Raw genomic sequence first — 24,235 nt, forward strand, 5'->3', positions numbered from 1 at the left:
CGGTCTCTTCATTGACCATGACTCGGGACAATGAGGTGACCCTGAGGAGGGGTCCTGGTTCAGACAGCCGCTTTGACCCGGAGCAGGCTACTGTTGGGGTCTCGCGTCTGTACGGCGTGCAGGGGTCGCATCTGCCACCGTAGACTGGACCACCGGGGCTGACCTCTAGCTGCAGGCTCAAGTCACCTGGAGATTTAAGCGTTCAGTTCTGCGGCGCCCAGTGTGCTCACACCATACAGCCACCTCCACCAGCCTTCTCTGGAACGTTTCCATCTTGCACAACTGAAACTCCGTCCCTGTTAAACACGGACTCCCCCTCCCCCTCCCCCCCTCCCCCAGCTCCTGGCAACCCGCGTTCTATGTTCTGTCTACTTTCTGTCGCTATGAATCGGACGACTCTAGGTATTGCCTCCTGTGAACGGAACCTACAGTGTCTGTCTTTTTGTGACTGGCTTTTATTTCACTTGCGTGATGTGCTCAAGGTCCACCCATGTTGTGGCAGGTGTCAGAATCCCCTTCCTTTTCATAGCTGAATAATCCATTGTATCCATGGCCAACATTTGTTTATCCATTCATCTGTCGATGGACACTTGAGTTGCCTCCACCTTTTGGCAATTGTGAATAATGTTGTTGCGCCCATTGGTGTTCAGATGTACTTTAAAATATACCAGTGGCCAAAGAACCAGATGCCTCGGCTCCGCCCTGCCCACAGCAGCCGCCGGGTGAGATTGGCCTGGGGTTGGACTCTGTTATTGGAATGTTGTTAAGCCTCCCAAATGGTTCTTATGCGTAGCCAGGATTGAGAACCCTGAGACAGTTGTTCTGGGATGAGTTTAGCGCAGTGCCCGGCTGTAGGAAACCCTGGGCTGTCAGCTGGCGTAATGGGGCTTGCCAACCATGGGCAGATGTGTAAACCTCATAAAAGGAAAGAGAGGGCTTCCCTGGTGGCGCAGTGGTTGAGAGTCCGCCTGCCGATGCAGGGGACACGGGTTCGTGTCCCGGTCCGGGAAGATCCCACATGCCGCGGAGCGGCTGGGCCCGTGAGCCATGGCCGCTGAGCCTGCGCGTCCGGAGCCTGTGCTCCGCCACGGGAAAGGCCACAGCAGTGAGAGGCCCGCGTACCGCAAAAAAAAAAAAAAAAAAAAAAAAAAAAAAGAAAGAGAAATGCTGGAGAGGGTGTGGAGAAAAGGGAAGCTTCCTACACTCTTGGTGGAAACGTAAATTGGTACAGCCAGTATGGAGAACAGTATGAGGGTTCCTCAAAAAACTACAAATAGAGCTACCATAGGACCCAGCAATCCCACTCCTGGGCATATACCCTGAGAAAACCATAATTCATAAAGAGTCATGTACCACAATGTTCATTGCAGCACTATTTACAATAGCCAGGACATGGAAGCCACCTAAGTGTCCAGCGACAGAGGAATGGATAAAGAAGATATGATACATATATACAATGGAATATCCCTCAGCCGTAAAAACAAATGAAATAATGTCACTTGCAGCAACATAGATGGACCTAGAGATCATCATAGTGAGTGAAGTAAGTCAGACAGGGAAAGACAGATAGCATACGATATTACTTATATGTGGAATCTTAAAAAAAAAAAAGATACAAATAAACTTATTTACAAAACAGAAACAGACTCACAGACATGGTTACCACAGGGAAAGGGGTGGGGAGGATAAATTGGGAATTTGGGATTAACATATACACACTACTATATAAAAAATAAATAAACAAGGACCTACTGTATAGCACAGGGAACTATATTCAATATCTTGTAATAACCTATAATGGAAAAGAATCTGGGAATATATGTATATATATATATTATATATATATAACTGAATCACTTTGCTGTACACCTGAAACATTCTAAATCAACTATACTTCAATTTAAAAAAAAAATAAAAGGAAAGCGGGCTGTGTTTGCTCTGAGCCAGAGCCCACCTCATGACTCTTTGCCGAGGACCCTAAGCCAGCCCTGTGCTGACGTCCTCCCGAATCCTCCTTGGAATTCCCTCTGCAGCTTCTCTGGGTGTCCAGGCGGCTGCTCCTCGTGGCATTAGTGACGGTGCAGGCGCCCAGGTGTGCAGGCAGCACAGGACCAGGGGCTTCTGCGCTCGGGTGATGGGCTGGAGGAGACGTCAAGCGTGGACGCCAGCTTTTCCAACCCCGAGGGAACAAGAGGAGACAGGAGGTCAGGTCTTCCCCAGCAAGAGAAAACCTAACCGATCCCAAGCCGAGGGTAAGCTGGGAGAAGCCGCTGAGAGCAGGGGCCCCGGCTGCCACCTCCATAAAATAAAAGGATGGGAAGGGTCAGCTCGAAGGGCTGAAGCGGACCAGCAGGGTGACCAGGAGCCAGGCTCCCTGGGGTCTGCCTTGCTTTGCTGCTCACCAGCTGTGTGGGTTTCCCATAACAAAGTACCACAAACTGGGTGGCTGAAAACAACAGAAATGTAACCGCTCACAGTTCTGGGGCCAGAGGTCCAAAATCAAGGTGTTGGCAGGGCCATGCTCCCTCCAGAGACTCTAAGGAAGGTTCCCTCCCGGCCTCTTGCAGCTTCTGGTGGTTGCTACACTCCTTGGCGTTCCTTGGCTGGTAGAGGCATTGCTTCAGTCTCTGCCTCCACCTTCACCTAACTTCTCTCCCTGTGTATGTGTGTGTCTTCCCCTGGCCTTTTTATAAGGACCCACCCTAATCCAGCATGACCTCACCTTCACTTGATGGCATCTGTAAAGACCTATTTCCAAATAAGGTCACATCCACAGATAGCAGCGGTTATAGGACTTGGACATACCATTTTGGGGAACATAGCTCGCAACACCAGCTGTGTGACCGCAGGCAAGGTATCGCTCCCTCACTGCCCCCTTCTCTGTATCATGGGGACAGAGCAAGCATGCCTCCTAGGGAGGAACAGACGAGGCACCTGGGGTTGGGTTCAAGAGCATCTCTCTTATCTGGAAACTACTGGAAAGTGCAGACTCCCAGGCCCCATCCAGCTCTACCGAGTTAGAATCTGCCTTTTAACAAGCTCCCCCTGCAGGTAGTTCATGTGTTTGCCGTGGGCTGGGAGGGTTAAAGGATTCGGTGTAGTAGCTGACAACAGTGGAAGCCCTTCCTACATGTTGGCCGTTCTTTCTTTCTTTCTTTTAAAGAACAGGTGTCATTTTTAAAAATTGATTTATTTTTGGCTGTGTTGGGTCTTTGTTGCTGCACGCAGGCTTTCTCTAGTTGTGGCGAGCGGGGACTGCTCTTTGTTGCAGGGCTTCTCTTTGGTGCGCGGGCTTCTCACTGCGGTGGCTTCTCTTGTGGAGCATGGGCTGTAGGCACGCAGGCTCAGTAGTTGTGGCTCGCGGGCTCTAGAGTGCAGGCTCAGGAGTTGTGGCGCACGGGCTTAGTTGCTCCGCAGCACGTGGGATCTTCCCAGACCAGGGCTCGAACCCGTGTCACCTGCATTGGCAGGCGGATTCTTAACCACTGTGCCACCAGGGAAGCCCAACCATTATTTCTGATTCTTATTCTCCTCCCTTTGACAAATACTGAGAGCACCTTCCATGTGCCCTCAGCCATTCCAGCCACCACACAGAACAGTAAAGAAACAGACAAGGCATTATCCCTGTCCCCAAGGAGCCAGAGCTCAGTGAGGAAAACCACCACCTAGAATTTTCTCAGTGCAGTCAGTCAGATCCGTGGGATGATTGGATTTTGCCAAGGTTGCAGCAGGCCCCAAGAGCCAGGTAGGATGTGGTACCCAGCTGCAAGCCTGGCACCAAGACCAGTACATCTCCTCACCAGCCAGATGCACGGTTGCCCAGGCAACCAGGCGATGCTCCAGAGACGATGAGCGGGACACTGTGCCCGAGTTTCTGCTGTTTCCTTGGAAGCAGTAATGACTGCAGGAAGACCGTCTCCAGTGGGCACTTAGGGGGCAGAGTGCCATGCTCTTCCCCTTTTTTCAAACAAATTGCCCATCTCCCCAGGATCCGGCTTTCCAGGCAGATGTCATCCAGACGCCCAGCTGCAGCCAGTCTGGAACCGCCCCTGGGCTCAGCCCTCCAATTTAAGGGGCTTCTTGTTCATTTCAGCAGGAGGCAGCAGCATCGATCAAGGCAGAGAAAGCACTCAGGTGTGCCTCTCAGAGTGGCACGGTGGTCCGGGACTCAGGATCCGGCTCTACCTGGGTCCCAACTCCAGCTCTGGCTCTTACTAGCTCCTTGACTTAACCTCTCTCAGCCTCAGACTTTTTATCTGTAAAATGAAGCTAATTATACTGCTCCCACTGTCGGGTCGTCGTGAGAATTTTTATAAGTGTGCCCCCAGAAGCGCACTGGGTTGGCAGAGCTGGTGAGTTACCTGGCACACACATCCATAGCCCCAAGTGAGTCTTGAAGGAATGAGGAGGTCAGAGGCCCCCCTGTCTAGGAATCAGGGAAGCCAAAGAAGTCAACCACTTGGTCATTCTCCCTGGGTATGCAAAGGACATCTGGGGACAGCCCCTGCAGGCCTTGGAGGGAAAGTTGGAGGAGATGGGCAGCGTGCCGCTCACATACTGGCCCCAGCAAATAGGCGTTGCCTGAGTGATGGGAGAGGCAACGAGCACGTCACTGGTCCTCTGGGGCATGCTAAGACTTTAGGACAGCCTGCCCAATAGAACTTTCTGCAGTGATGAAAATGTTCTCTATTTGCACTGTCCAGTGTGGCAGCCTCTAGCCACGTGTGGCTGTCCAGCCGCTGGAATGCGGCTAGTGGGACTGAGGCGCTGAATTTTCAGTTGTATTTCATTTTAATTAGGTTCAGTGTAAGTAGCCACACGGGACTGCTGGCTGTCGTGCGGGGCAGCACAGCTTTGGGACACCCCCTGGAAAGAAGTTGTCACAGCCAGCCCAGCTCCCGCCGGGCTCCTTTTTCTCATTGGCTCCAGGAGCGCCCTCTCCTTTAATGACGGGTGGGGGGAGCATGCGTGCTTGCGTGAGCCCGAGCTTCGGAGGCTGCAGCAAGCGGCAGAGCAAGCGCCCCGTCAGCGGGAGGCGTGGTGCCCGCACATTCTGAGTCACACCTCTCCTGGAGAGGGGCGCCTGCCCGGGGACGGCTTGTCTCCCGTGGAGGAGCCGACGGGCTCCACTTTCCCAGGCCGGAGAACCCGGGCGTCTGTGGTTGTCTCTGCGGTATAGCAGCATTTGCTGGAGAGATGGCGGATGTTGCCCAGGTAACGCCCCCTTCCTGATAAGCAGAGGGCGAAGACTGCAGTGGAGGAGCGGCTGGCTCTTCCTGCTGGCTCTGTTGTTTCGGGAGCCGGTGGGGCTTAGTCACAGATGCCGGGAGCCCTCCTGAGTCCTGCCTGCTCTGGATCACTCACCCACAGGACTTGGTGGGTGATAAGAATGAGCGCTGCTGTTTTGCGAGGAACAGGGCTAAGTGTTTATACATATCATCTCATGGAATGGGCATGGCAAGCCTTTGATAGTGGTTGTTCTCATCCCACGTTGCAGACGAGGAAAGTAGGGTGTCAGTAATACGCTGTAAGTTCCACGAGCACTGGGATCTGTCTGCTTTGCTCATCACTGGTATCCTTAGGACTTAACTCAGTACTTGCCACACCATACTAGACGGTTCCCAGTAACTGTTATTGGATGATTAGATGAGTGGGTGGATGGATGGATGGATGGATGGATGGATGGATAACTGAATAGGTGGATGGGTAGATGAAGTAGAGCTTAGATTTGAACTGAATTCTGCTGATTGCAAAACCTGCACTCTTAACCACGAAGCCATACTGCCTCTGACTTTTTTTTGATGTCCTCCACCTACCTGGGTTGGGATTTTTTTCTTTAACACCTTAATGAAGGTGTAATTTACATGGCACAAAATTCACGTATTGTAAGTGAATGATTCAATGATTTTAGTAGATTTATAGGGTTATGCGACCATCACAATGCAGTTTTAGAGTATTTCCATCATCTAAAAATGCACTCATATCTGTTTGCAGCCTGATAATCCCTGTTGCCACCTCCCAACCCCAGGCAATAACCGTTCCACTTTCTGTCTCTCTAAATTTGCCTTTTCTAGACGTTTCCTATAAAAGGAATCCTCCAGTAAGTCTGTTGCATCTGGCTTCTTTCACGTAGCATATTTGTGAGATTCATCCATATTTGCAGCACATATGAGTGTTTCCATCCTTTTTACTGCCAAGTACTATTCCATTGTCTGGATATACCATGTCTTGCTTATCCGTTCATCAGCTAATGGACATGCGGGTTGTTTCCACTTTGGAGCTGTTATGAATAATGCTGCTATGGACATTCACGTGCATGTCTTTATGTAGAGTCTGCTTTTCTCTTGAGTAGATTTCTAGGAACAGAGTTGCTGGGTCATATGATAAATTTATGTTTAATGATTTAAGAAACTGTCAACCTGTTTTCCAGTGGTGCTGTACTGATTTACATTCCCAGCAGCAATGCACAAGGATCCCATTTTCTCCTCATCCTTGTCAACACTTGGAGATACCTGTCTTTTGGTTCCAGCCAGCCTAGTGGGTGTGGAGCAGTATCTCGTTATGGTTTGAACCTGTGTTCCCCTGATGGCCCCTGATCTTGAGCTGCGTTGTGCTGTTACTCCTTGGCTGGGTGGGGTTTGACCTTTCCAGCCATGGGTTAGCACACTTTTTCTTTAAAGGTCCAGACAGCAAATGTTTGGGGCTTTGTGGGCTACATTTGATTCTGTTGCGTATTCTTTTTTGTTGTTGGTTTTTTCCCCTTAACAACCCTTAAAAAAAAAAGTGAGACCATTCTTGGCTTTCTTACACAAAAACAAGCAGGGAGACAGTTCCGAGGTTCCTGTCAAAGGAATCCAGCAGCCCATCCACTCCAGACATGGCAAGAGGTCACCCGCCCCTTCTGGTGACATGGGCTCAGTGGAGGGACCATAGGGCAAAGCTGAGGGCCGGGCTTCTGGGTGTCAGGGTTCCAGAGGCATCCCCAGCCCAGTCCCACCGTGATTCATCACGAGATGAGCTCAGCAGAGCTCCTGGGATGAAATGTGCTGATCTGTCACCCAAGGCAGAGTGACTAGGCCCCCACGGTCCTGGGCAGGCCTCCCTCTGTCCTGTGGCTGCCCTGTGCCAGGGCTCAGAGCCTCTTCCGGGAGCCAGCCACCTGCCCACACCCCATGACCACGGTGTCACAGCTGCACTGCCCCCCTGCTGCTCCCACCAGCTCTCATAGCCTTGGAGACGTGTTCTAGCCCTCATCCCAGACCATCAAGCGTTCTTGCAGCCTTCCTCTCGGTGTCTCTTGGTGAATCTGCGCCTCCTCTCCACCATCTGCGCTGGCCCTGACCCATGTAATGGAAAGAGGGAGACCTCTGGGGTCCACCAGAGCCGGTGTGTACTTGTGAATTGCCCCTTTCTAGCTGTGTGACCTTGGGCAAGTCATGTCACCTCCCGGCCCTGGTAGTCTTGTGTGTAAACAGGAAACTAGAGCCTGGGGCAGAAGCTGCAGACGCCCTACCTCTTGGCATCGCTCGGCCCTGAAGACTGTAAACACGGTGACTCTGCCCTGGGGGCACGTCTTTTCCTGGCTGTGGGAGCATTTTGGCCTGGGCACAGGGCAGCCAGAAGTCCAGGAAGTTGGTGGGTAAACAGGGCCGCTTCCTTGCTCCTTGGGTGGGTCAACTCTAGGGCGTGATCCACACTGTCTCCCAGAGGCCCCCTCAGGACTCAGCCTCGTCCCCACAGTGGTGGCGTTGCCTGTTGCCCAGTCCTAACACTTGATGATGCTCTGGCGGTGACTGACTGCCTTCTTCTCCCAGTCTCACTCTCACCCCTGCACTGATGTGTCCTCCATCACCTCCCCAGTAAATAAACCATCTGCGCTCGGGTCCTCGTCTGCGGTTCTGCTCCCAGGGCCTATGGCAGGTCCCCAGCTCCTGGGGTTACTGTGAGGGTGGAGTGAGATGATGCCCCGAAGTGCCCTGCACAGTGCCTGGCGGGTCGTTAAACGTTAGCCCTTGTCAGCCCCTGGGAACTTCTGGTCTTGAGTGCAGCCTCTGTGACCACTCTCCTTGGGACGCTCCTTAAGCAGGGGCTCGTGGGAAAGCTGTTGACGTCCGCGGCCTGTCAGGGGGGCTGTGTCTGTGAGCCCGAGGCTGGGCGCGCCCGTGAAGGGACTCGCTGGGGCAGGCGGCGCCCGATGGGCCCTCTCACCTGGGCCTCACTGTCTCGGCGACATCGAGTGTGGGTCCTGAGGACTTAGGGGCCGAACTCGCGGCCGCCCACCCCCACGGGCGAAGTTTAACTGAGGGCCAGCTGGAACAGTGTTCACCAAAGGTTAATGATGGCTCTTTCTAGGTTGTGGGATTTTCGAGACCTTTTTCCATTTGTCCTCTTCTTTGTGCTTTTCAGTGTGGTTTACATTTCTTACAGTGAGCATGCCTCGTTTTCACAAAAAGAGTGAAGTCATTATTCTTTCAAAAGTAAACAACTTGTGGCTGATAACGAGAGAGGGCGCTTAAAGTGCAGACCGTATTCCCGTCTAGAATCTGCTGTGGGAATGCACGGCTGTGCGTCCTTGTGGTTTTCTTTGGGGCTGAATATACGGTGAGTTTCTGTGACCATTTCATGGTCATTTAAAAATTAAGCAATTCTCTGGGCCCAGAGCAGAACCGCAGTGTCTAGGACTCAAAGGAGCGTTCATCTTCGGGGATGGGCCGGGTTCTTGCCTTGGGAAGTGTCTCTACCGCTTCAGACTTCGGGCACTTTGAATTTGTATAGACATGGCCATGCTCCTGGCTCACAACACCAGTCAGGTAACTGGGACTGAGGCTGGTTACGGTCCCAGGGGAGCCTCAAGAGGCTAGGTGCGCCTCATCATGAAAGTCACGGAGTTCAGCAAATACTGCTTGTCACCATCGTCTCCATCAACAGTGTATTTATTATTCACTGAACACCCACCCCCAACAGGAGTTACCATGCGTTTCTTCCAGCCCTTATAGGATCTAAAATGATGGACAAGTAAACGTTTCTACTCTTTCCCATTCCCTACTTGACGAAAACTGTGCTGTCTTCACGTCAAAAGCTTGGAGATTGTACAGCCACTATGGAGAACAGTATGGAGGTTCCTTAAAAAAACTACAAATAGAACTACCATATGACCCAGCAATCCCACTACTGGGCATATACCCCGAGAAAACCATAATTCAAAAAGAGTCATGTACCACAATGTTCATTACAGCTGTATTTACAATAGCCAGGACATGGAAGCAACCTAAGTGTCCATCGACAGATGAATGGATAAAGAAGATGTGGCACATATATACAATGGAATATTACTCAGCCATAAAAAGAAACGAAATTGAGCTATTTGTAATGAGGTGGATGGACCTAGAGTCTGTCATACAGAGTGAAGTAAGTCAGAAAGAGAAAGACAAATACCGTATGCTAACACATATATATGGAATTTAAGAAAAAAAAATGTCATGAAGAACGTAGGGGTAAGATAGGAATAAAGACACAGACCTACTAGAGAATGGACTTGAGGATATGGGGAGGGGGAAGGGTAAGCTGTGACAAAGTGAGAGAGTGGCATGGACATATATACACTACCAAACGTAAGGTAGATAGCTAGTGGGAAGCAGCCGCATAGCACAGGGAGATCAGCTCGGTGCTTTGTGACCTTGTGACCGCCTGGAGGGGTGGGATAGGGAGGGTGGGAGGGAGGGAGACGCAAGAGGGAGGAGATATGGGAACATATGTATATGTATAACTGATTCACTTTGTTATAAAGCAGAAACTAACACACCATTGTAAAGCAATTATACTCCAATAAAGATGTAAAAAAAAAAAAAAAAAAAGCTGGAGAGAGGGAGGGAGGCAGTGGGGCCGGCAGAGTGTGTGGAAAGAGAGAGAGGAGGAGGGAGAGGCAGACTACGGAGATTGACGTAAGGAAGATCTGGGATGACTATGGGAAATAAACTTAGGTGTAGTTAACTAAGTGGGTGATGGTGGTGGTGCAGGGGTATGATTAGCAAATAAGAGGCTCCAGAACATCATGCAGTGTGGGAAAAACATGGGAGAAAAAAATGGGGTGCTGTCCGGATCACTGAGGGTTGTCCATTTCATTCCTTTAAAGTTTTTCAGAAGAGGCAGGCTGAGTATCGCGAGTTCCCTTCGGGTTATGTGGTTGTGCTGTTTGGACTACGCTTTTGACTCTAACTCCTTACAGAGAGGGGACCACCTGGGTCCAGGATTTATAAGGGTTCCACATTGGAAGAGGCCACAGGGTATTTTCATGCATAATTTACAGAAGACGAGGCTGAGGCTCCGTAGGTGAAATACTTTATGGGAAGAACCAGGCCTGTCTGATCCTACAGTCGACCACCTGTTCCACCACCACGCCTCAGCACAGAGAACTACCCAGTTGGATGCAGAATTTGTCCCCCAAATGATTCATTTTAGGCCTTGGCTTCCAAGACCCTTGGTAATTCTTAACTCAGAAACTAAGTGGTCGGGGAGACACTGGTGGCCTACAAGCTTCTCTTTGAGCCTTGGGGCCAGTGGGGGACCCTCACCTCCTCCTGCCCTCATTCAGACTTTGGTTCAGAGATTGTGACATGTCACCCAGCTGGCTGCTGGCTCAGTGACATTAAAATTAGGTTTTCCCCAAGGAGCAGAGAGCACTTAATGAAGTTTATCCAGTTAGAGAGAGAGATGCCCAGGCAAGCCAGGCGGCAGTGGGGCAGGCCACTGCGGAGCCGGGGGAGCGCAGGCTGGGACCTCGGCCTCAGAGAGGGCTTCGGTTTCCATGATGTCAGAGGGCGGAACCAGCCTGGCCTCATATGGACAGAGCCGCGGCCACTGCCCCAGCCGCTTGCCAGCTTTGGATGCTGAGGTGAGAACGCACCCATCTTACTCCCCAGGTGGAAGCTGAGGACCATTCTGGGCTCGGTCCCCACCTGGCTGGAGCTGAATTCCAGGCCCCAAGCCTGTCTGTCAGGTTTCCCAGCTGAGCACAGTCTCCAAGGGGACCTCTTAGGGTCAGGGTGAGCAGAAACAGTGCCTCCAACGCAAAGAAAGTGCCTTTGTGGACCCGGAATGCTTCCCCTCCTATTGCGTTTGAATACTTGGGGAACAAGTTTGGCAAAAGATATAACCTGAAGGATAAATAGCTTCATCTTTTTTTTTTATGTCATTGGAAAAGGAGTGGAAATTACTAGCGTTCAGGAGGCCTGACTATGCAAATGCAGCCTTCGACTTGGGGCAAGACTGTCCCTTCTTCGGGGGTCGGATTCTGATGGGGCGGGGAGGGGTCCAGACATGGGGCCTTTCACATCCAGTACATCTGATTCTTTGATCGTCTTGTATATTCCACCCCTGGCCTGTTAATAACACGTGTGGGTCTCTTTTTCTCTCCCAACCAGAAAAAGATTTACAAATACAAGAAAGTCCTGAGTAACCCAAGCCGTTGGGAAGTCGTCTTGAAGGAGATCCGAACACTGGTGGACATGGCCCTGACGTCCCCCCTGCAGGATGACTCCATCAACCAAGCCCCACTGGAAATCGTCTCGAAACTGCTCTCAGAGGTAACGCTTCCCCTTGGCTTGATTTCGCACTGTGCCATCCCATTCCCCACCCACGCACCCCCCGCCACTTTGAAGTCGGCTTCCTTTACACCTGCTGAGTACCACCCGGTACCAAGCAGCAGAATTCGAATTTGAGTCTGTGTTGTCTCCCTTTTGCGGGAGGAGGTGAGCGGTCCCCCAGCGACACGAGGGAGTTGAGAAGGAGGTTTGCCCCCGGTGCTTCCAGCTGAGCCGTCCAGGGACGATGGTAGAGTGGTTGCCTCCCTGTTGTGCCCCAAGACTGGCTTCGAGGGAGGACATGGTGGGTGTTGCTCTTGGGCCCGAGCTGGGCTGGCGATGGTGATGATGGCAGCTGCTTTCAGAATTCTCTAGTTCGTTCCTGAGCGGGAACACGTCCGTGAAGCCCCCAGACTGCCCTTCCTATACCCATGGCGTTGGTCCGCCTCCGTCTCCCCCCGCCCCGTCCCCCGCCAGCACTGGAGGTCCAGGCAGACATGGCTTTCAGCTCTAATCATCCCTCACAGCCCATAGCTGTCCTTCAACTCACACAGGATATTAAAAGTCGAGAGATTTCACAACAAAATAGGAATTTCCAGGTTCTCTTTAAAAACGGTCGGAAAATCCAGCAGCACTTTGCAGCTCGCTGCTTAGTGCCGCCCATCTGAGCCGTCGGCTTTGCCAGGCAGCCCCACACTTTGAGTGTGTGCCGTGTGCCAGGCGCTGTTCTGCGCCCTTGGATGAAGATGGTCCCCTGCCCTCCTAGAGCTTACGTTCTGGCAGGAAAGACAGTGGGACCTGAGGCTTTAATCCGTCAGTTAGGCTGCCGGATGGAGGGCGAGGGGTGCTCGGAAACATCTCTCTGTTTACTGTGCTCCAGTGCTATTTTAAGCACTTGACAGATATTAATACTTCTCTCATTTATTTGCCTGCCTGGCCCTCTAGGGACACTGGGGTTGATGACTCCTGGTTTCAGCTATGCGTGGCCAGCAGAGCTATCTCTCTGTCCCTCTCCCCAGGGAGCGGCCCCTGCTTCTCTGGCTGCCCCGGTGCCCTTGATGGCTTCTCCCACCCACCCCGCCTCGGACTCCGGCACAAGTTCCCTGCTACCTAGAACCTCCGCTTTCTCTGCAGACCCAGGCTGGTCACTGCCCGTTGGTCCAGGAAACTGGCCCAGGCCTTCCATGTCTGCTGAATAGAGAGGGTCCCTCGCCCTGGGAGGAGGTGGGAGCAAGAGGTAGAAAGTGGGTGGCAGAGGACGTGTCTGTCCTCGGGTGGGAGACCAGCCTCGTCCCACAGAAGAGTAAAGACCCTGGCTCTGAAATGAATCACGGTCAAGGTCTGGGATTTGAGGCCTGTGCCGTACACCCGGCCTCGAGTCCAGGCTTCCCACCTGAGCGGGAAGGGCTTGTCGGCAGGCCCGGGACTGGCTTCTCATCTGGAGAAGGGGAAGCAGCTCGCCCTCAGGAAGCACCTGCTACGTGCTGCGCAGGCGCCGGGTGCCACGCACACAGCATCCCATCTAATCCTCATGCTCCCCGAGAGACAGCCCTTGCTGTCTCCATTTCACAGATGGGAAAGCTGAGGCCCAGAGATACCGAGTGACCTGCCGAGAAAGCAGTGGGGCTGGAAGTTTCACCTTAAGGCTGTCTAGCTCTTACTGCAGAGCTGCACCGCCCACCCCATCAATCCCACCAGTCTCAGCCGCCATCACACCGTCATTAAATCAGGCTTGTCATCAGGACGATGGAGAAGGTGGCAGATGACACTGTGGCCGACCTCTGGTGGGATTTCTTGCCCGTCTCAGATATGTTTCATGTGACCACGTGCTCGTGGGCTTTGCATCACTTCTGAGGCTTTAGATCAAGGATCTCAAAGTCAGCTGATCCCAAGCGCTAGGGTAGAGAGACAGAGGCATTTAAAGGAAAAATAAGGAGGAAGCTTGGATTTGCTATGCACCAACTGTGAGTCAGGCAAGGGGTCCGTGTTATCCCCAATTTACTGCTAAGAGCTGCTGTTCGCGAGGGACAGAGCTGGGACCGCAGCCCAGGTGGCATCCCCTCCAGTGAGGCTAACGCCTCTCCGAGCGATGCTGACGTTTTCTGAACACGTTCTCTGTGACGATCACAGTGGCGGGCATTTACACCAGCCCTTTTACATTTCTCCCAGCGACCCTGCAAGGTAAGTATTAAAACATACGGAAATGTAAACGGAGGCTCCAAGGGGTTAAGTCGCCTGCCCAGGGTCACTTGGATGAGGGGTAGGCAGGACCCAGGCCCAGGTCTGCCCAACTGCAAAGCTAATGTGACATTACCTGAATTGGTAGAGACTTTTTCGTGAGTGAGGGACCCAGCCACCAAGGACGGCAGTTAAGAGCAGGTGTGCAGAGTGAGGAAGACCTGGTTCTCCTCTCAGGAGCTCCCTGGCCTTGCTCAAGGTACTGGATCGCTCAGTGCTGTTTTCATCTATGAGTTGGGGCTAAGATTAGCACCCGTTTCACAGAACTAGGGATTGGATGCTCTAATATGTATACTGTGCCTGGCACTGTGCCTGATGTATAGGGACCAATTGATAACAGGTCACATTTCTGTTATCGTGGGAGATGGCTGTGAACTTGACCTTCAGCACCCTCAGCTAGATGTCTAGAGGGGATGGGTGGAAAAACAAACTCTCCCTCTTTCTTGCCCTTTTTTGTGTATGGACTGGATTCCCTGTCTGTTCTCTTTACTTAAGCTGTTCCTGAGGCCTCCTCCTAAGAGGCCCCAGGCATCACCAAAGCGACCAGAAGGTGGGCAGGATCCCAAGGGAGGGAAGGGGAGGACAGGCCTGTTAAAGCTGGCATCCCCACCCTCCCGGGCCTTTGCTGGGTTGAGTGTGTGGAGTGGCCGCTTGGTTCAGGATTCAGGTGTCCCCTCCAGGGCAGTGGCTGTTAGTGAGAGCTTTCCACCCCGGGTCAGAAATGGCCTTAGTGGAGAGAAGTTTCCCTGCAGAGTGCCATGTGCCGTCACCGGTGACTGGGACCAAAGAAACGGCACCTGTGTTTGCCAGAGGCTCTTCTTGGAAAGGTGCATGGGTGTGGTGAGGGATGGCTGGTCCCTTCGGAGCTCCCACGGCAGCCTGAAAGATGGAACCTCCCCTCGCATGGACTGAGCTGTATTGCTCAGTGGTTGGCGGTATAGGCTTTGGAACAGGACAGACAGGGGTCAGATCTCCACTCCACCACCTGTTACCTGTGCTCCCGGGTGAGCCACTGGTTGCTCATCTGTCATTGGGATAATAGAACCTATCCCAAGAACAGGAAATGGGTGGGAGGAGTGTAGCAAAGCCCTGACAACAGTGCCTTAGGTGCAGTGAGTAGGAAAGACCAAAGCCAGGCTTTCCTCTGCCCTCGGCTGAAAAATGGCTGGTGTTTAATAATCTGTCATAAACAGGGTGCTCAAGCCACACCAGCATCCACAAAAAGAAAAAGGTGTTAGAATCCAAAAAACATCCTCCCACGTGTCCTGGATCCCAAGCACATAAGTCAGGCGGTCTCCATGGGAACCGGGACGCTCGTGGCGCTCAGGCACTGACCCTGGTTCTGTGCCGCCTTCACCCCTTGGGCAGCCAGCTTACTGGACAAAAGGAAATCCACAGCTCACTAGCTTTTCTTCCACTTGTAGCTGGTGTAAATGCATCAGCTAACAGGTACTTCTCAAACCTGTTCAGCCTGTGGGGCTCTTTCTAGAACCCGGGAACAGTCAATCTTGGGGTTTACTGCCCAACGAGGAGGTGCGTTATGAACAGCAAACACGGCTGTTAGGAAATAAGAGTTGACACCAGTGAAAGCTTGTGTCCACTGAGACAGATGGTCAGAGCAGAACACACCAGGACACTAGCAAAAAAGACAATAGTGGCTGTTTCTGAGTTTTTTTCACTGTCTCTTGCTTATTGCATATTCATCCCTTTCCTCATTCGCATCCTCATTGCATACACAGGATGGTGGTCACAGGTACCAGCTGTGTAAGCAAATTCCAGATTGCGGGGTGGGGGGGAGGGAAAAAACCCTAGAAATTTAGCAAGTTTAATCCATTCCGCTTAATATTTTTGCAAGTTGATTGCTAGAATTTAAACATAGCTAGACCATCTTGGGCCAACTCATGGAACACTAGTGTTCCCCGGGAACCTAGTTTGGGAACCACTGAAATATTCCATGTGCTGCTCCCCAAAGACTACCTAGCACAAAGTCAAGGCCCGAAAGTCTGTTTCTTTACATGTTTATTATGAAGCTGCCTCTGGCCTTCCAAGTGGCATGTGTCACTATGACGAGGGCCAAGCATGAGTTTAAGCCCAAAGAGGAGCCCCATCTACGGAAGAAGAAACTGTCTCACTGAGAAGTGACTAGTCCAAGGTCACGTCACTCTGGTGGTGAAACAGGGACTTGGAACTCAATTCTTCCTGCCCCGAAGCCGTCCTTCCCCTGCTTCCGACCCTGGCTTTGAGGGTCTTCTGATCTATTTAATTAAGAAAAAGTGACAAGTGCCCTCTGTCCGAGAGGCTGAAAGCATTTGAAACTGCATGGACCTTTGAGATGCAAATGTTCCATTTTATTTATTAATTTATTTTTAATTTTTATTGGAGTATAGTTGATTTAAAATGTTGTGTTTCTGCTGTACAACAAAGCGAATCAGTTATACGTGTACATATATCCACTATTTTTTAGATTATTTTCCCATATAGGCCATTACAGAGTATTGAGTTCCCTGTGCTACATAGTAGGTCCTTATTAGTTCTCTCCTTTATATATAGTAGTGTGTATGTGTCAGTCCCAATCTCCCAATTTCCATTTTATTAATAGTGTGTTTTGCTTTGTTTTCCTCCTGCTCTCTCCGCTCATCCTTCAGAACACAAACTTGACTACCCAAGAGCATGAAAACATCATTGTGGTAAGTCCCGGGCAGCCCCTCTCCCTCTGCCCACCTCCTGTGCCCACAAGCCTCCCCTGGTTTGAGTGAACTCTTGAAACGCCAGCATCATCCCCCAGCACGGTGGCCTTGCTCAATTTTGTCTTTTCTATCAGGCCAGACATGTCTCCCTCCTGCCTTTGCACGTGTCAGAGCCCCAGTTGATTGGGGGGATGTAATTATCAGTCTCTGAGGTTGGTAGCAAATGTGCCTTAATCGCCTCCTCCTTCCCGAGTCGGTCGCAGGGAGTGGAGGCCGGAGATGGCAGAGACCGTATAATTTACTCTCAGCCCGTAACCCTGTTAGCTGAAAGGTAAACTCTCTCTTTCTTGCCCCAGGACATGCTCCCAATTAATCCACACCTAGAAACCCGTATTGAATTCCCTCTGATGTGCAAAGTGCGATGGTAGTTTCTGGGACTTGACTTTGATGTGAGCATCTTTGGTGTAAAATATCTTCCTGGGTGATTTTAAACTATGAAATGTGGTTCTCCCAAGAGAGAAGAAAGAAATGAAGTTGCACCTACTGGGTGCCAAGCACTGAGCTCTGTATTTGAATCCACAGGTAACTAAGATGGCCCCTGCTCCCAAGGAGTTCTTGGTCTATTAAATGAGATCGCTGCAAAAATAAGAGGCGTGTAACATAGAGAGTAGAGTGATAAACTCACCTGGGAAAGAAGCCAGAGAGCTTCCCAAAGGCAATGATGTCTGAGCCGGGTTTTGAAGGATCAATAGGGGTTTGCCAGATGGCAAAACAGGGGAAGGGCTTTCCAGAGAGAGAAAACAAAACATGCAGAGAAATTTTTTTTTTAATATTTATTTATTTGGCTGCGCCGGGTCTTTAGTTGCGGCACATGGGATCTTTGTTGCCACGTGCAGGATCTTTAGTTGAGGCATGTGGGATCTAGTTCCCTGACCAGGGATCGAACCTGGGCCCCCTGCATTGGGAGTGCGGAGTCTTAACCGCTGGACCACCAGGGAAGTCCCATGCACAGAGATTTAAAGCAACATGGCATATTCTGGAAGCTTCAGCGTTGCTGGAGCATAAAGCCTAAGGAAGTAGGAAGCAGGAAGGCAGAACTTGAAATGGAAGTGAGAGGCAGAGCTTTGTGTGCCCAGGAAAGGACCTGGAACAGTTACCTGCCCAAGAGGTCCCGCGGCTGCAGCCTTTGACACAAGGGCCGCATCCCAGACACCGTGCCCCTCTGAGCTGCTTTAGGGCTTCGGGAGCCCACCCACTTGTCCCTGGCCACCCCGGCCTGGAGAATCACCCTCCATGCTGCAGCTGGGTCCTGTGGGCACCAAAGGACGTGAGCCTTAGGGCTTTTATCGTGGAGAGTAAAGGCAGCAGCTTCTGTGGTGTCCCAACCGCAGTGTCTGGCGCATAGCAGCTGCTCAGTGGGTGTCTGCTAAGAATATAGAGGTTTTCCCCATGCTCTGCTCTGACCACCCATTGCCTCCTCTTGCTAGAACAGGGACAGCATCAGCCTGGACCTCCCCAGTCACCCACCACCACGTTTCTCTGGCATGTTATTAATTAATAAATTCACTTAACAAAACATTCGTTGACATGTGAGGACAAGTATGTGCCAGACGCTGGTCTCTGTTGCACAGACAGAGCCACCGTTGAGGGATTACTGTGTGCTGGCGGAACCTGACAGATAATCCAGAAATCACGTGGTCCGGGCTTGAGATTTGTTCAGGGTGTTAGCGGAGCACAGAGGGCAGGCACCTGACCTCCTCTCTCAGGGAGGGGAGTGGGAGGGGGATGGCAGAGGGCTTCAAGGAGGAGGTAAGCGAACTGAGTCTTAACAGGTGGATAGGATGCTCCTGGGAAAGGCAGTCCAGGCAGGGAGCCCAGCACAGGCAAAGGCAAAGAGGCTGTCGCTGGTGGAGCAGCAGGCAAGGATGTGGGTGCCGGGGAAGGAGTTGGCATCTTCCCCTCCTGGTTGGCAACACCTGTGGGTCCCACTGTGCACCTCAGCCCTGGAAGGAGGGTCAGGGCTTTGGACTTGGGAGGAGCCTGGGAAAGGAATTGTGAGCTGAGAAATCCAGCCTGCATTTATTCAGCTAATTTGGCTGGGCTGACCCCTTAATGGGACTCAGGCATCAGCGGGGATGCCTGAGAACAGGGAAGAATTCGAACTCAGGGTCTGACCCTCAGCCCCCCGTTTTACAGCCTTGCTTTCAGTGTTCTCTATTACCAATGCTGTTATTATCGTGAAGCCTCCTGTAGCCTCCTTTCGTTCCAGCCATTACATTTTCTGATTTGACCTGTTGGCAGTTAGTCTTCTCCCAGTGGGGCTTGGGTTTTGTTTTGTTTTTTATGCACTTATTTTTCAAAAGTACTTCCACAAGTAATTTAAGTTGGTTTCATTCAACCCATCAGTCAGGCGTCAGTGCCGTGGGTAACAGCTGGCGTGTCACTGGACAAGCGTGGACCCGGAGTCCAGACTCCGGCGGCGTTCCCACGTGCTGGTGAAGGACGTGGGCTTAAAGCTGAGTGTGGTTCAAGTTCAGAGCTGAGTGCAGACCCTGGGCTCACCCCCTACCAGCTGTGACCTTGGGCGAGTAATGGAAGAGCTTTTAATTTCACTTAAAATATCTTTAAACTATTCTTTAAAGTACTTTTGTGAGGATTTCATGAGCATATTTTCATTGTTTAAAAAAAATAAAAAAAAAAAAGATTCCACCCCATCCCAGCGACCCCCTCAGAGGCAGCCCTGGAGGTTTTCATGGGGTGACAAACCCACAGAGACAGACACGGTTGTGTTTTTATTTTTTGCTTTTAACATTAAAGATGCGAAGCTTGATGTGTTGTCCTGTGTTCGATTTTTCACTTAACAGCATGTCTTGGAGATTCTTTCAAGTCAAGACATGCGAGCACGTGTCTAACCCAGGGTTTCTCACCCTCGGCACTAGTGACATTTGGGCATGGATGATTGTTTGTGGCGGGGCCGTCCTGGGCATTGTAGGATGTTGTGTAGCATCCCTGGCCTCCACCCACTAGAACTCCACCCAGCATTCCCCTGTTGTGATGATCGCACTGTCTCCATACATGCTAATATCCCCTGGGGGCGGGGCAGAGCTGACCCTGGTTGAGAACCACTGTTCTACCACATACTCCATTCTTTCCGCTGGCTCTAGAGTATTTGTATTTAACCAGATGGCCATTCAGGTCATTTCCAGCTAACTTGACACTCTAAGCCTCAGTCCCCTCATCTATGAAATGTGTGTGATAACAGTGCCTTTTCCTGCAGGGCTGCTGGGAAAGTTAAATGGGCTAACACACCGAACATGCTTGGAAGAGGGCTAGGCTCGTAGCAAGATGCCACAGAAACATAAAATCTTCTTATTAATAATACGATCGAAAATGATCCTTACTCTGTGACTGGGGCAGGCCTTGTAACAACCTCCCTGACCCTCTGTCTCTTCATCTGTACAAATGGGGATCACTACCGCTTGACCTCACAGAGTTGTCATGAGGATCAAATGAGATAATAGCTGTGGAAGCGCAGAGCCCACGCCTGACGCCCACTGTGGGCGCTTAATCTGTTCCCACTCCTTTATTCTTTGATTCATCCCTGTGAAAGAGGTGGGCCCAGCTTGACTGAAGGGGCTGAAGCCAGGAGGGTACACCCTGCACGTGATCCTTCCTCCCAGAGGTGGTCCCAGAGCTCAGTGTGGGGAGCGGAGCCGCGGGCCAGGCAGCGACTCGAGGGCTGGGGGAGGCGCTTGCCCTGCCCCGCCACCCATGCTGTGGCCAGACCTCTCCCTGCGTTCACCCGCGTGGGCAGCAGCGAGTCCCCACCTGACTTCTGAAAACGAGCGTGCAGAGCCCGAACCGTGGGCCCGGCCTACTTTGGGGTGTTTCATCGTCTTTCATTGCCCCATTTCTCCTCCTATGGAGTTGTCACGAGACGGGTTGCTTGTTTCCTGGTCGTGTGGAGAGCCCGGGCTGAGAAGTAGCATGGTGAATAATTCAGGATCCTGGGTCACACACATGGCTTCAAATCCGGCCCCAGCACGTTGTAACCATGCGACCTTGGGCAGCAGACTTCATCTCTCTGAGGAGAGGGCAAGACGCACACCCCGCTCCCAGCACGCAGTGAAGATGAAGTGGCATGACACAGCCCAGAGCCCAGCACAGGCAGCGCCTGCAACAGCTACGGCTATTGTGGGTGTTGCTGTTGGTATATTATTATCATCAGTGTAATGACTGGTCCACGTAGCTACAGGGGATTGTGGGAGGGTGGTGGGCTCAGCCTTGCAGTCAGGTCGGAGCCCACCAACCGCCTTCCCACACCGTCGGGGAGAGCTGCCTGTGGTGATGGACATGCTCTCCGTTTGCGCTGTGCTTATTGCAGTGGCCGCTGGATTCATGGGGCCGGTGAGCACTGGAAATGCGGTCAGTGCGACTGAGGGACTGCACTTTCAATTTCATTTCCTTTAGAATCGTTTCCTGGGAATTCTATGGCGGTCCAGTGGTTGAGACTCCACGCTTCCACTGTAGGGGGCACGGATTCAATCCCTGGTTGGGGAACTAAGATCCCGCAAGCCATGGAGGGTGGCCAAAAAAAAGAAAAGAAAGAAAGAAAGAAATCGTTTCTTCCGTGTCAGTTACAACGGGAAGAGTTACACGTGGCTAGTGGCTACCATGTTGCACCGCCTAGCCCTAGGCGAGTGAGACCCTGGGCCCCGTCTCCACTTGTTGGTCAGCCTGACCGTTGCTGCTGTGAAGCAGAGACTCAGCTTTCGATGATTTCGTCTTCCACATAATGGGGAAGATGGGCCGGTGGTCATCCCCCTACTGCCATCGAGCTATGTGTTCCTTCCCCTAACGGTCCTGAGACAGGCGGAAGCCCTCACCGAGGGGTACCCACCCACATCCAAAGGCCCTGCTTGCGGGAGCAGAGCCAGGAGACCCTCTGAAACCAAGCAGGCAGGGTCTGGGCTACGGGGCTCAGTGATGGGGAGACCCTGTCATCACAGAGCCTTCCTGAGGAGTCAGCGAAATTGCCGCTGTGTCCAGTACAGCCCAAGACGGTCCCCCTGTGCTGGTGTCAGGGACAAACTGTACTCCAGGCAGTGGGCTTATCCCAAGCCTGAGACACCAAAGCTTCTAGAGTTTTCTCTCATCACCTCCCCCCAACAACCCTGTGAATTGGTAACTCTAGTTTTCCACGTTTTATAGACTAGAAGACGAAATGTCCAGAGAGGCCAAGCTGCTCACTCAGTCACACAGCCCGGCAGTCTCGGTGCTGGGTCCTGGGTCTCCCGTTTCCTAATGTGATCAGTGTGGAACTGGGTCCTGGGTCTCCCATTTCCTAATGTTGTGACCAGTCCACAGCGAGTGGACTTCACATAGGCATTAACCATCCATCCCATAATGAATGTTTATGGAGAGCTGGCCTTATCTCAGGCTGGGAGAGGCACTTTACACCAGGGGTTCTCAATTGGGGCCGATTTTGTCCCCCAGGGGGAATTTGGCGATGTCTGGACATAGCTTTTTTTCCATTGTTCCAATTTTTTATTTGAATTTGAAATTTAGCAAAATCGTTAAAACAGAAATTATGAAAGGGGCAGAAAAATCAAGAATCAAACACCATCTGAGCCATGGGAACCTTGCACAGGAATGGCAGTGGGAACAGGTAACAGTGTACAGCTGGCCTAAGAAGGCTCGGTGGTGGGACTTCCCTGGCAGTCCAGTGGTTAGGACTCCACACTTCCAATGCAGGGGGCGCGGGTTCAATCCCTGGTCGGGGAACTTAGGATCCCACACGCCACGCAGCACAGCCAAATTTTTAAAAATTAAAAAAAAAAAAAAAAAAAAAGGCTCGGTGAGGAATGAATTCAAGGGGCATTAGAAATTCTAACCTCCCTTAATATAAAATGAAGTGCATCTGGAGACAGGTTTTTTTTGTTGTTGTTGTTGTTTTTTGCGGTACACGGGCCTCTCACTGTCGTGGCCTCTCCCGTTGCGGAACAAAGGCTCCGGACACACAGGCTCAGCGGCCATGGCTCACGGGCCCAGCCGCTCCGCGGCATGTGGGATCTTCCCAGACCGGGGCACAAACCCGTGTCCCCTGCGTCGGCAGGCGGACTCTCAACCACTGCGCCACCAGGGAAGCCCTGGAGACAGTTTTGATTGTCATGGTTGGGTTCGGGGTTGAGAGCAAGGATGCTACCAGACATCCTGCAGTGCACAGGACAGCTGCGCTGCAAGCAAGGGCCAGCCGCAGGTGCTCACAGGGCCAGGCTAAGAAGCCTTCTCTGCACAGATTACCTCCGCTCACCCTCAAAGTGATGCTCTCTGGTTCACCTTCCTGGTGGGGACCACAGGGTTAAGAGAGATGAAATAACTTGCTCTAATGGTCACATCATAGCAAGTGCCTGAAGCAGGACTTGCACCCAGAACTCTGCCCCCAAAGCCTGGGCTTATAACCACCACGCGTCCTGCCTCGTAGGCAGGGACTGTTGATCCATGGGGGACGCGGATGGTCATCAGCAGGTCGTGAAACCCCTAAAGTTGCATGCATCGTTACAGATGTATATTTTTCTAGGGGGCAGCCCAGAGATTTTATCAGCTTCTCAGTGGGAGCCACGTACCCCCACACACACACAATTTAGGAGCTCTGGCCAGCAAGTTAGAGGATGGCTTTTTTGCCCAGAGGGTGACAAGGAGGTTGTGCTTTCCACCGTGAGTTAACCATCTTACGTAGACACCCCCACCCCCACCCCTACAGTTCCTTCCAAGAGATTCCGACTGACGTTTGTTCCTTTTCTTTCAGGCAATCGCTCCTTTGCTGGAAAACAACCATCCACCACCAGATCTCTGTGAATTCTTTTGCAAGGTATGGCACTGCTGAAGCAGGCCTGTGTTTTCAGGAAGCAGCCCGTCTCAGTATGTGCATGGCAGGGGTTGGTTTTGCAAAATTTGCTGAAAACCAAACTTAGACCCTCCCCCGGCCCCGACCCAGGTCAGGGCCCCAGACACAGCCAGAGACAAGCCAGGCACCCCATTCTTGGGTTACAGCCCCCTCTCCGCCAGACAGGTGATAAGCGAGACCCAGGGTCAGACCAGCAGGTCAGGGAGGAGCATCAGAGTTTTCCTTGGAATGTCTTCCTGGCTGTCTTGGGAGAAGTTTGCAGCAGACTTTCTGAGCTCCTGACATCAGAGCTGGGCTATTATTATTAGCCAGGGCTCCTGTGAGCACCAGCCGGCCCACAGTGAGGGCACAGCCGTGGGGCTTTCCCTGAACAGGGCAGGCAGGCGGGGGATGCCAGGTGAGCTTGGAGGAGCCCTGGTGCAGGACATCCAGTCCCAGGGACCCCACGCCAGGCCAGCCTTGCAGTGGGATGTACGTGGAACATCCCCAGAGCACGTCAGGGACCAGGCATCCCCCGTCTGAGAGCACCTTGGTGGCCCGGGGGCTGGACCAGCACACGATCCTGTTTGATCCTTTGCTGGGTGATTTTTTTTTTTTTTTTTTTTTTTCCTGTACGTGGGACTCTCACCGTTGTGGCCTCCCCCCGTTGCGGAGCACAGGCTCCGGACACGCAGGCTCAACGGCCATGACTCAAGGTCCCAGCCGCTCCGCGGCATGTGGGATCTTCCAGGACTGGGGCACGAACCCGTGTCCCGTGCATCGGCAGGCGGACTCTCAACCACTGCGCCACCAGGGAAGCCCCTGGGTGATTTTTTTTAATGCAA

At 52.1% G+C, this 24,235-nt stretch overlaps 1 protein-coding gene across 5 annotated transcripts in view; it reads left to right on the top strand.

Annotated features, from left to right (window-relative positions):
- Nucleotides 1–24,235, top strand: part of CMIP (c-Maf inducing protein) — a 237,487-nt gene that overhangs the window by 173,516 nt on the left and 39,736 nt on the right. For all 5 annotated transcript variants that reach the window (XM_022583088.3, XM_022583089.3, XM_089903337.1 and 2 more), the window contains 3 exons: nucleotides 11,421–11,582; nucleotides 16,463–16,504; nucleotides 23,313–23,375. In XM_022583088.3, the coding sequence (XP_022438796.1) occupies nucleotides 11,421–11,582; nucleotides 16,463–16,504; nucleotides 23,313–23,375 (267 nt within the window). The remainder of the gene's footprint in view (nucleotides 1–11,420; nucleotides 11,583–16,462; nucleotides 16,505–23,312; nucleotides 23,376–24,235) is intronic.

The sequence above is a fragment of the Delphinapterus leucas genome, chromosome 20 (genome assembly GCF_059928025.1).
Source record: "Delphinapterus leucas isolate spDelLeu-1000000601 "Yukka" chromosome 20, BTC_Dleu_Yukka2, whole genome shotgun sequence".
Classification (NCBI taxonomy): Eukaryota; Metazoa; Chordata; class Mammalia; order Artiodactyla; family Monodontidae; genus Delphinapterus; species Delphinapterus leucas.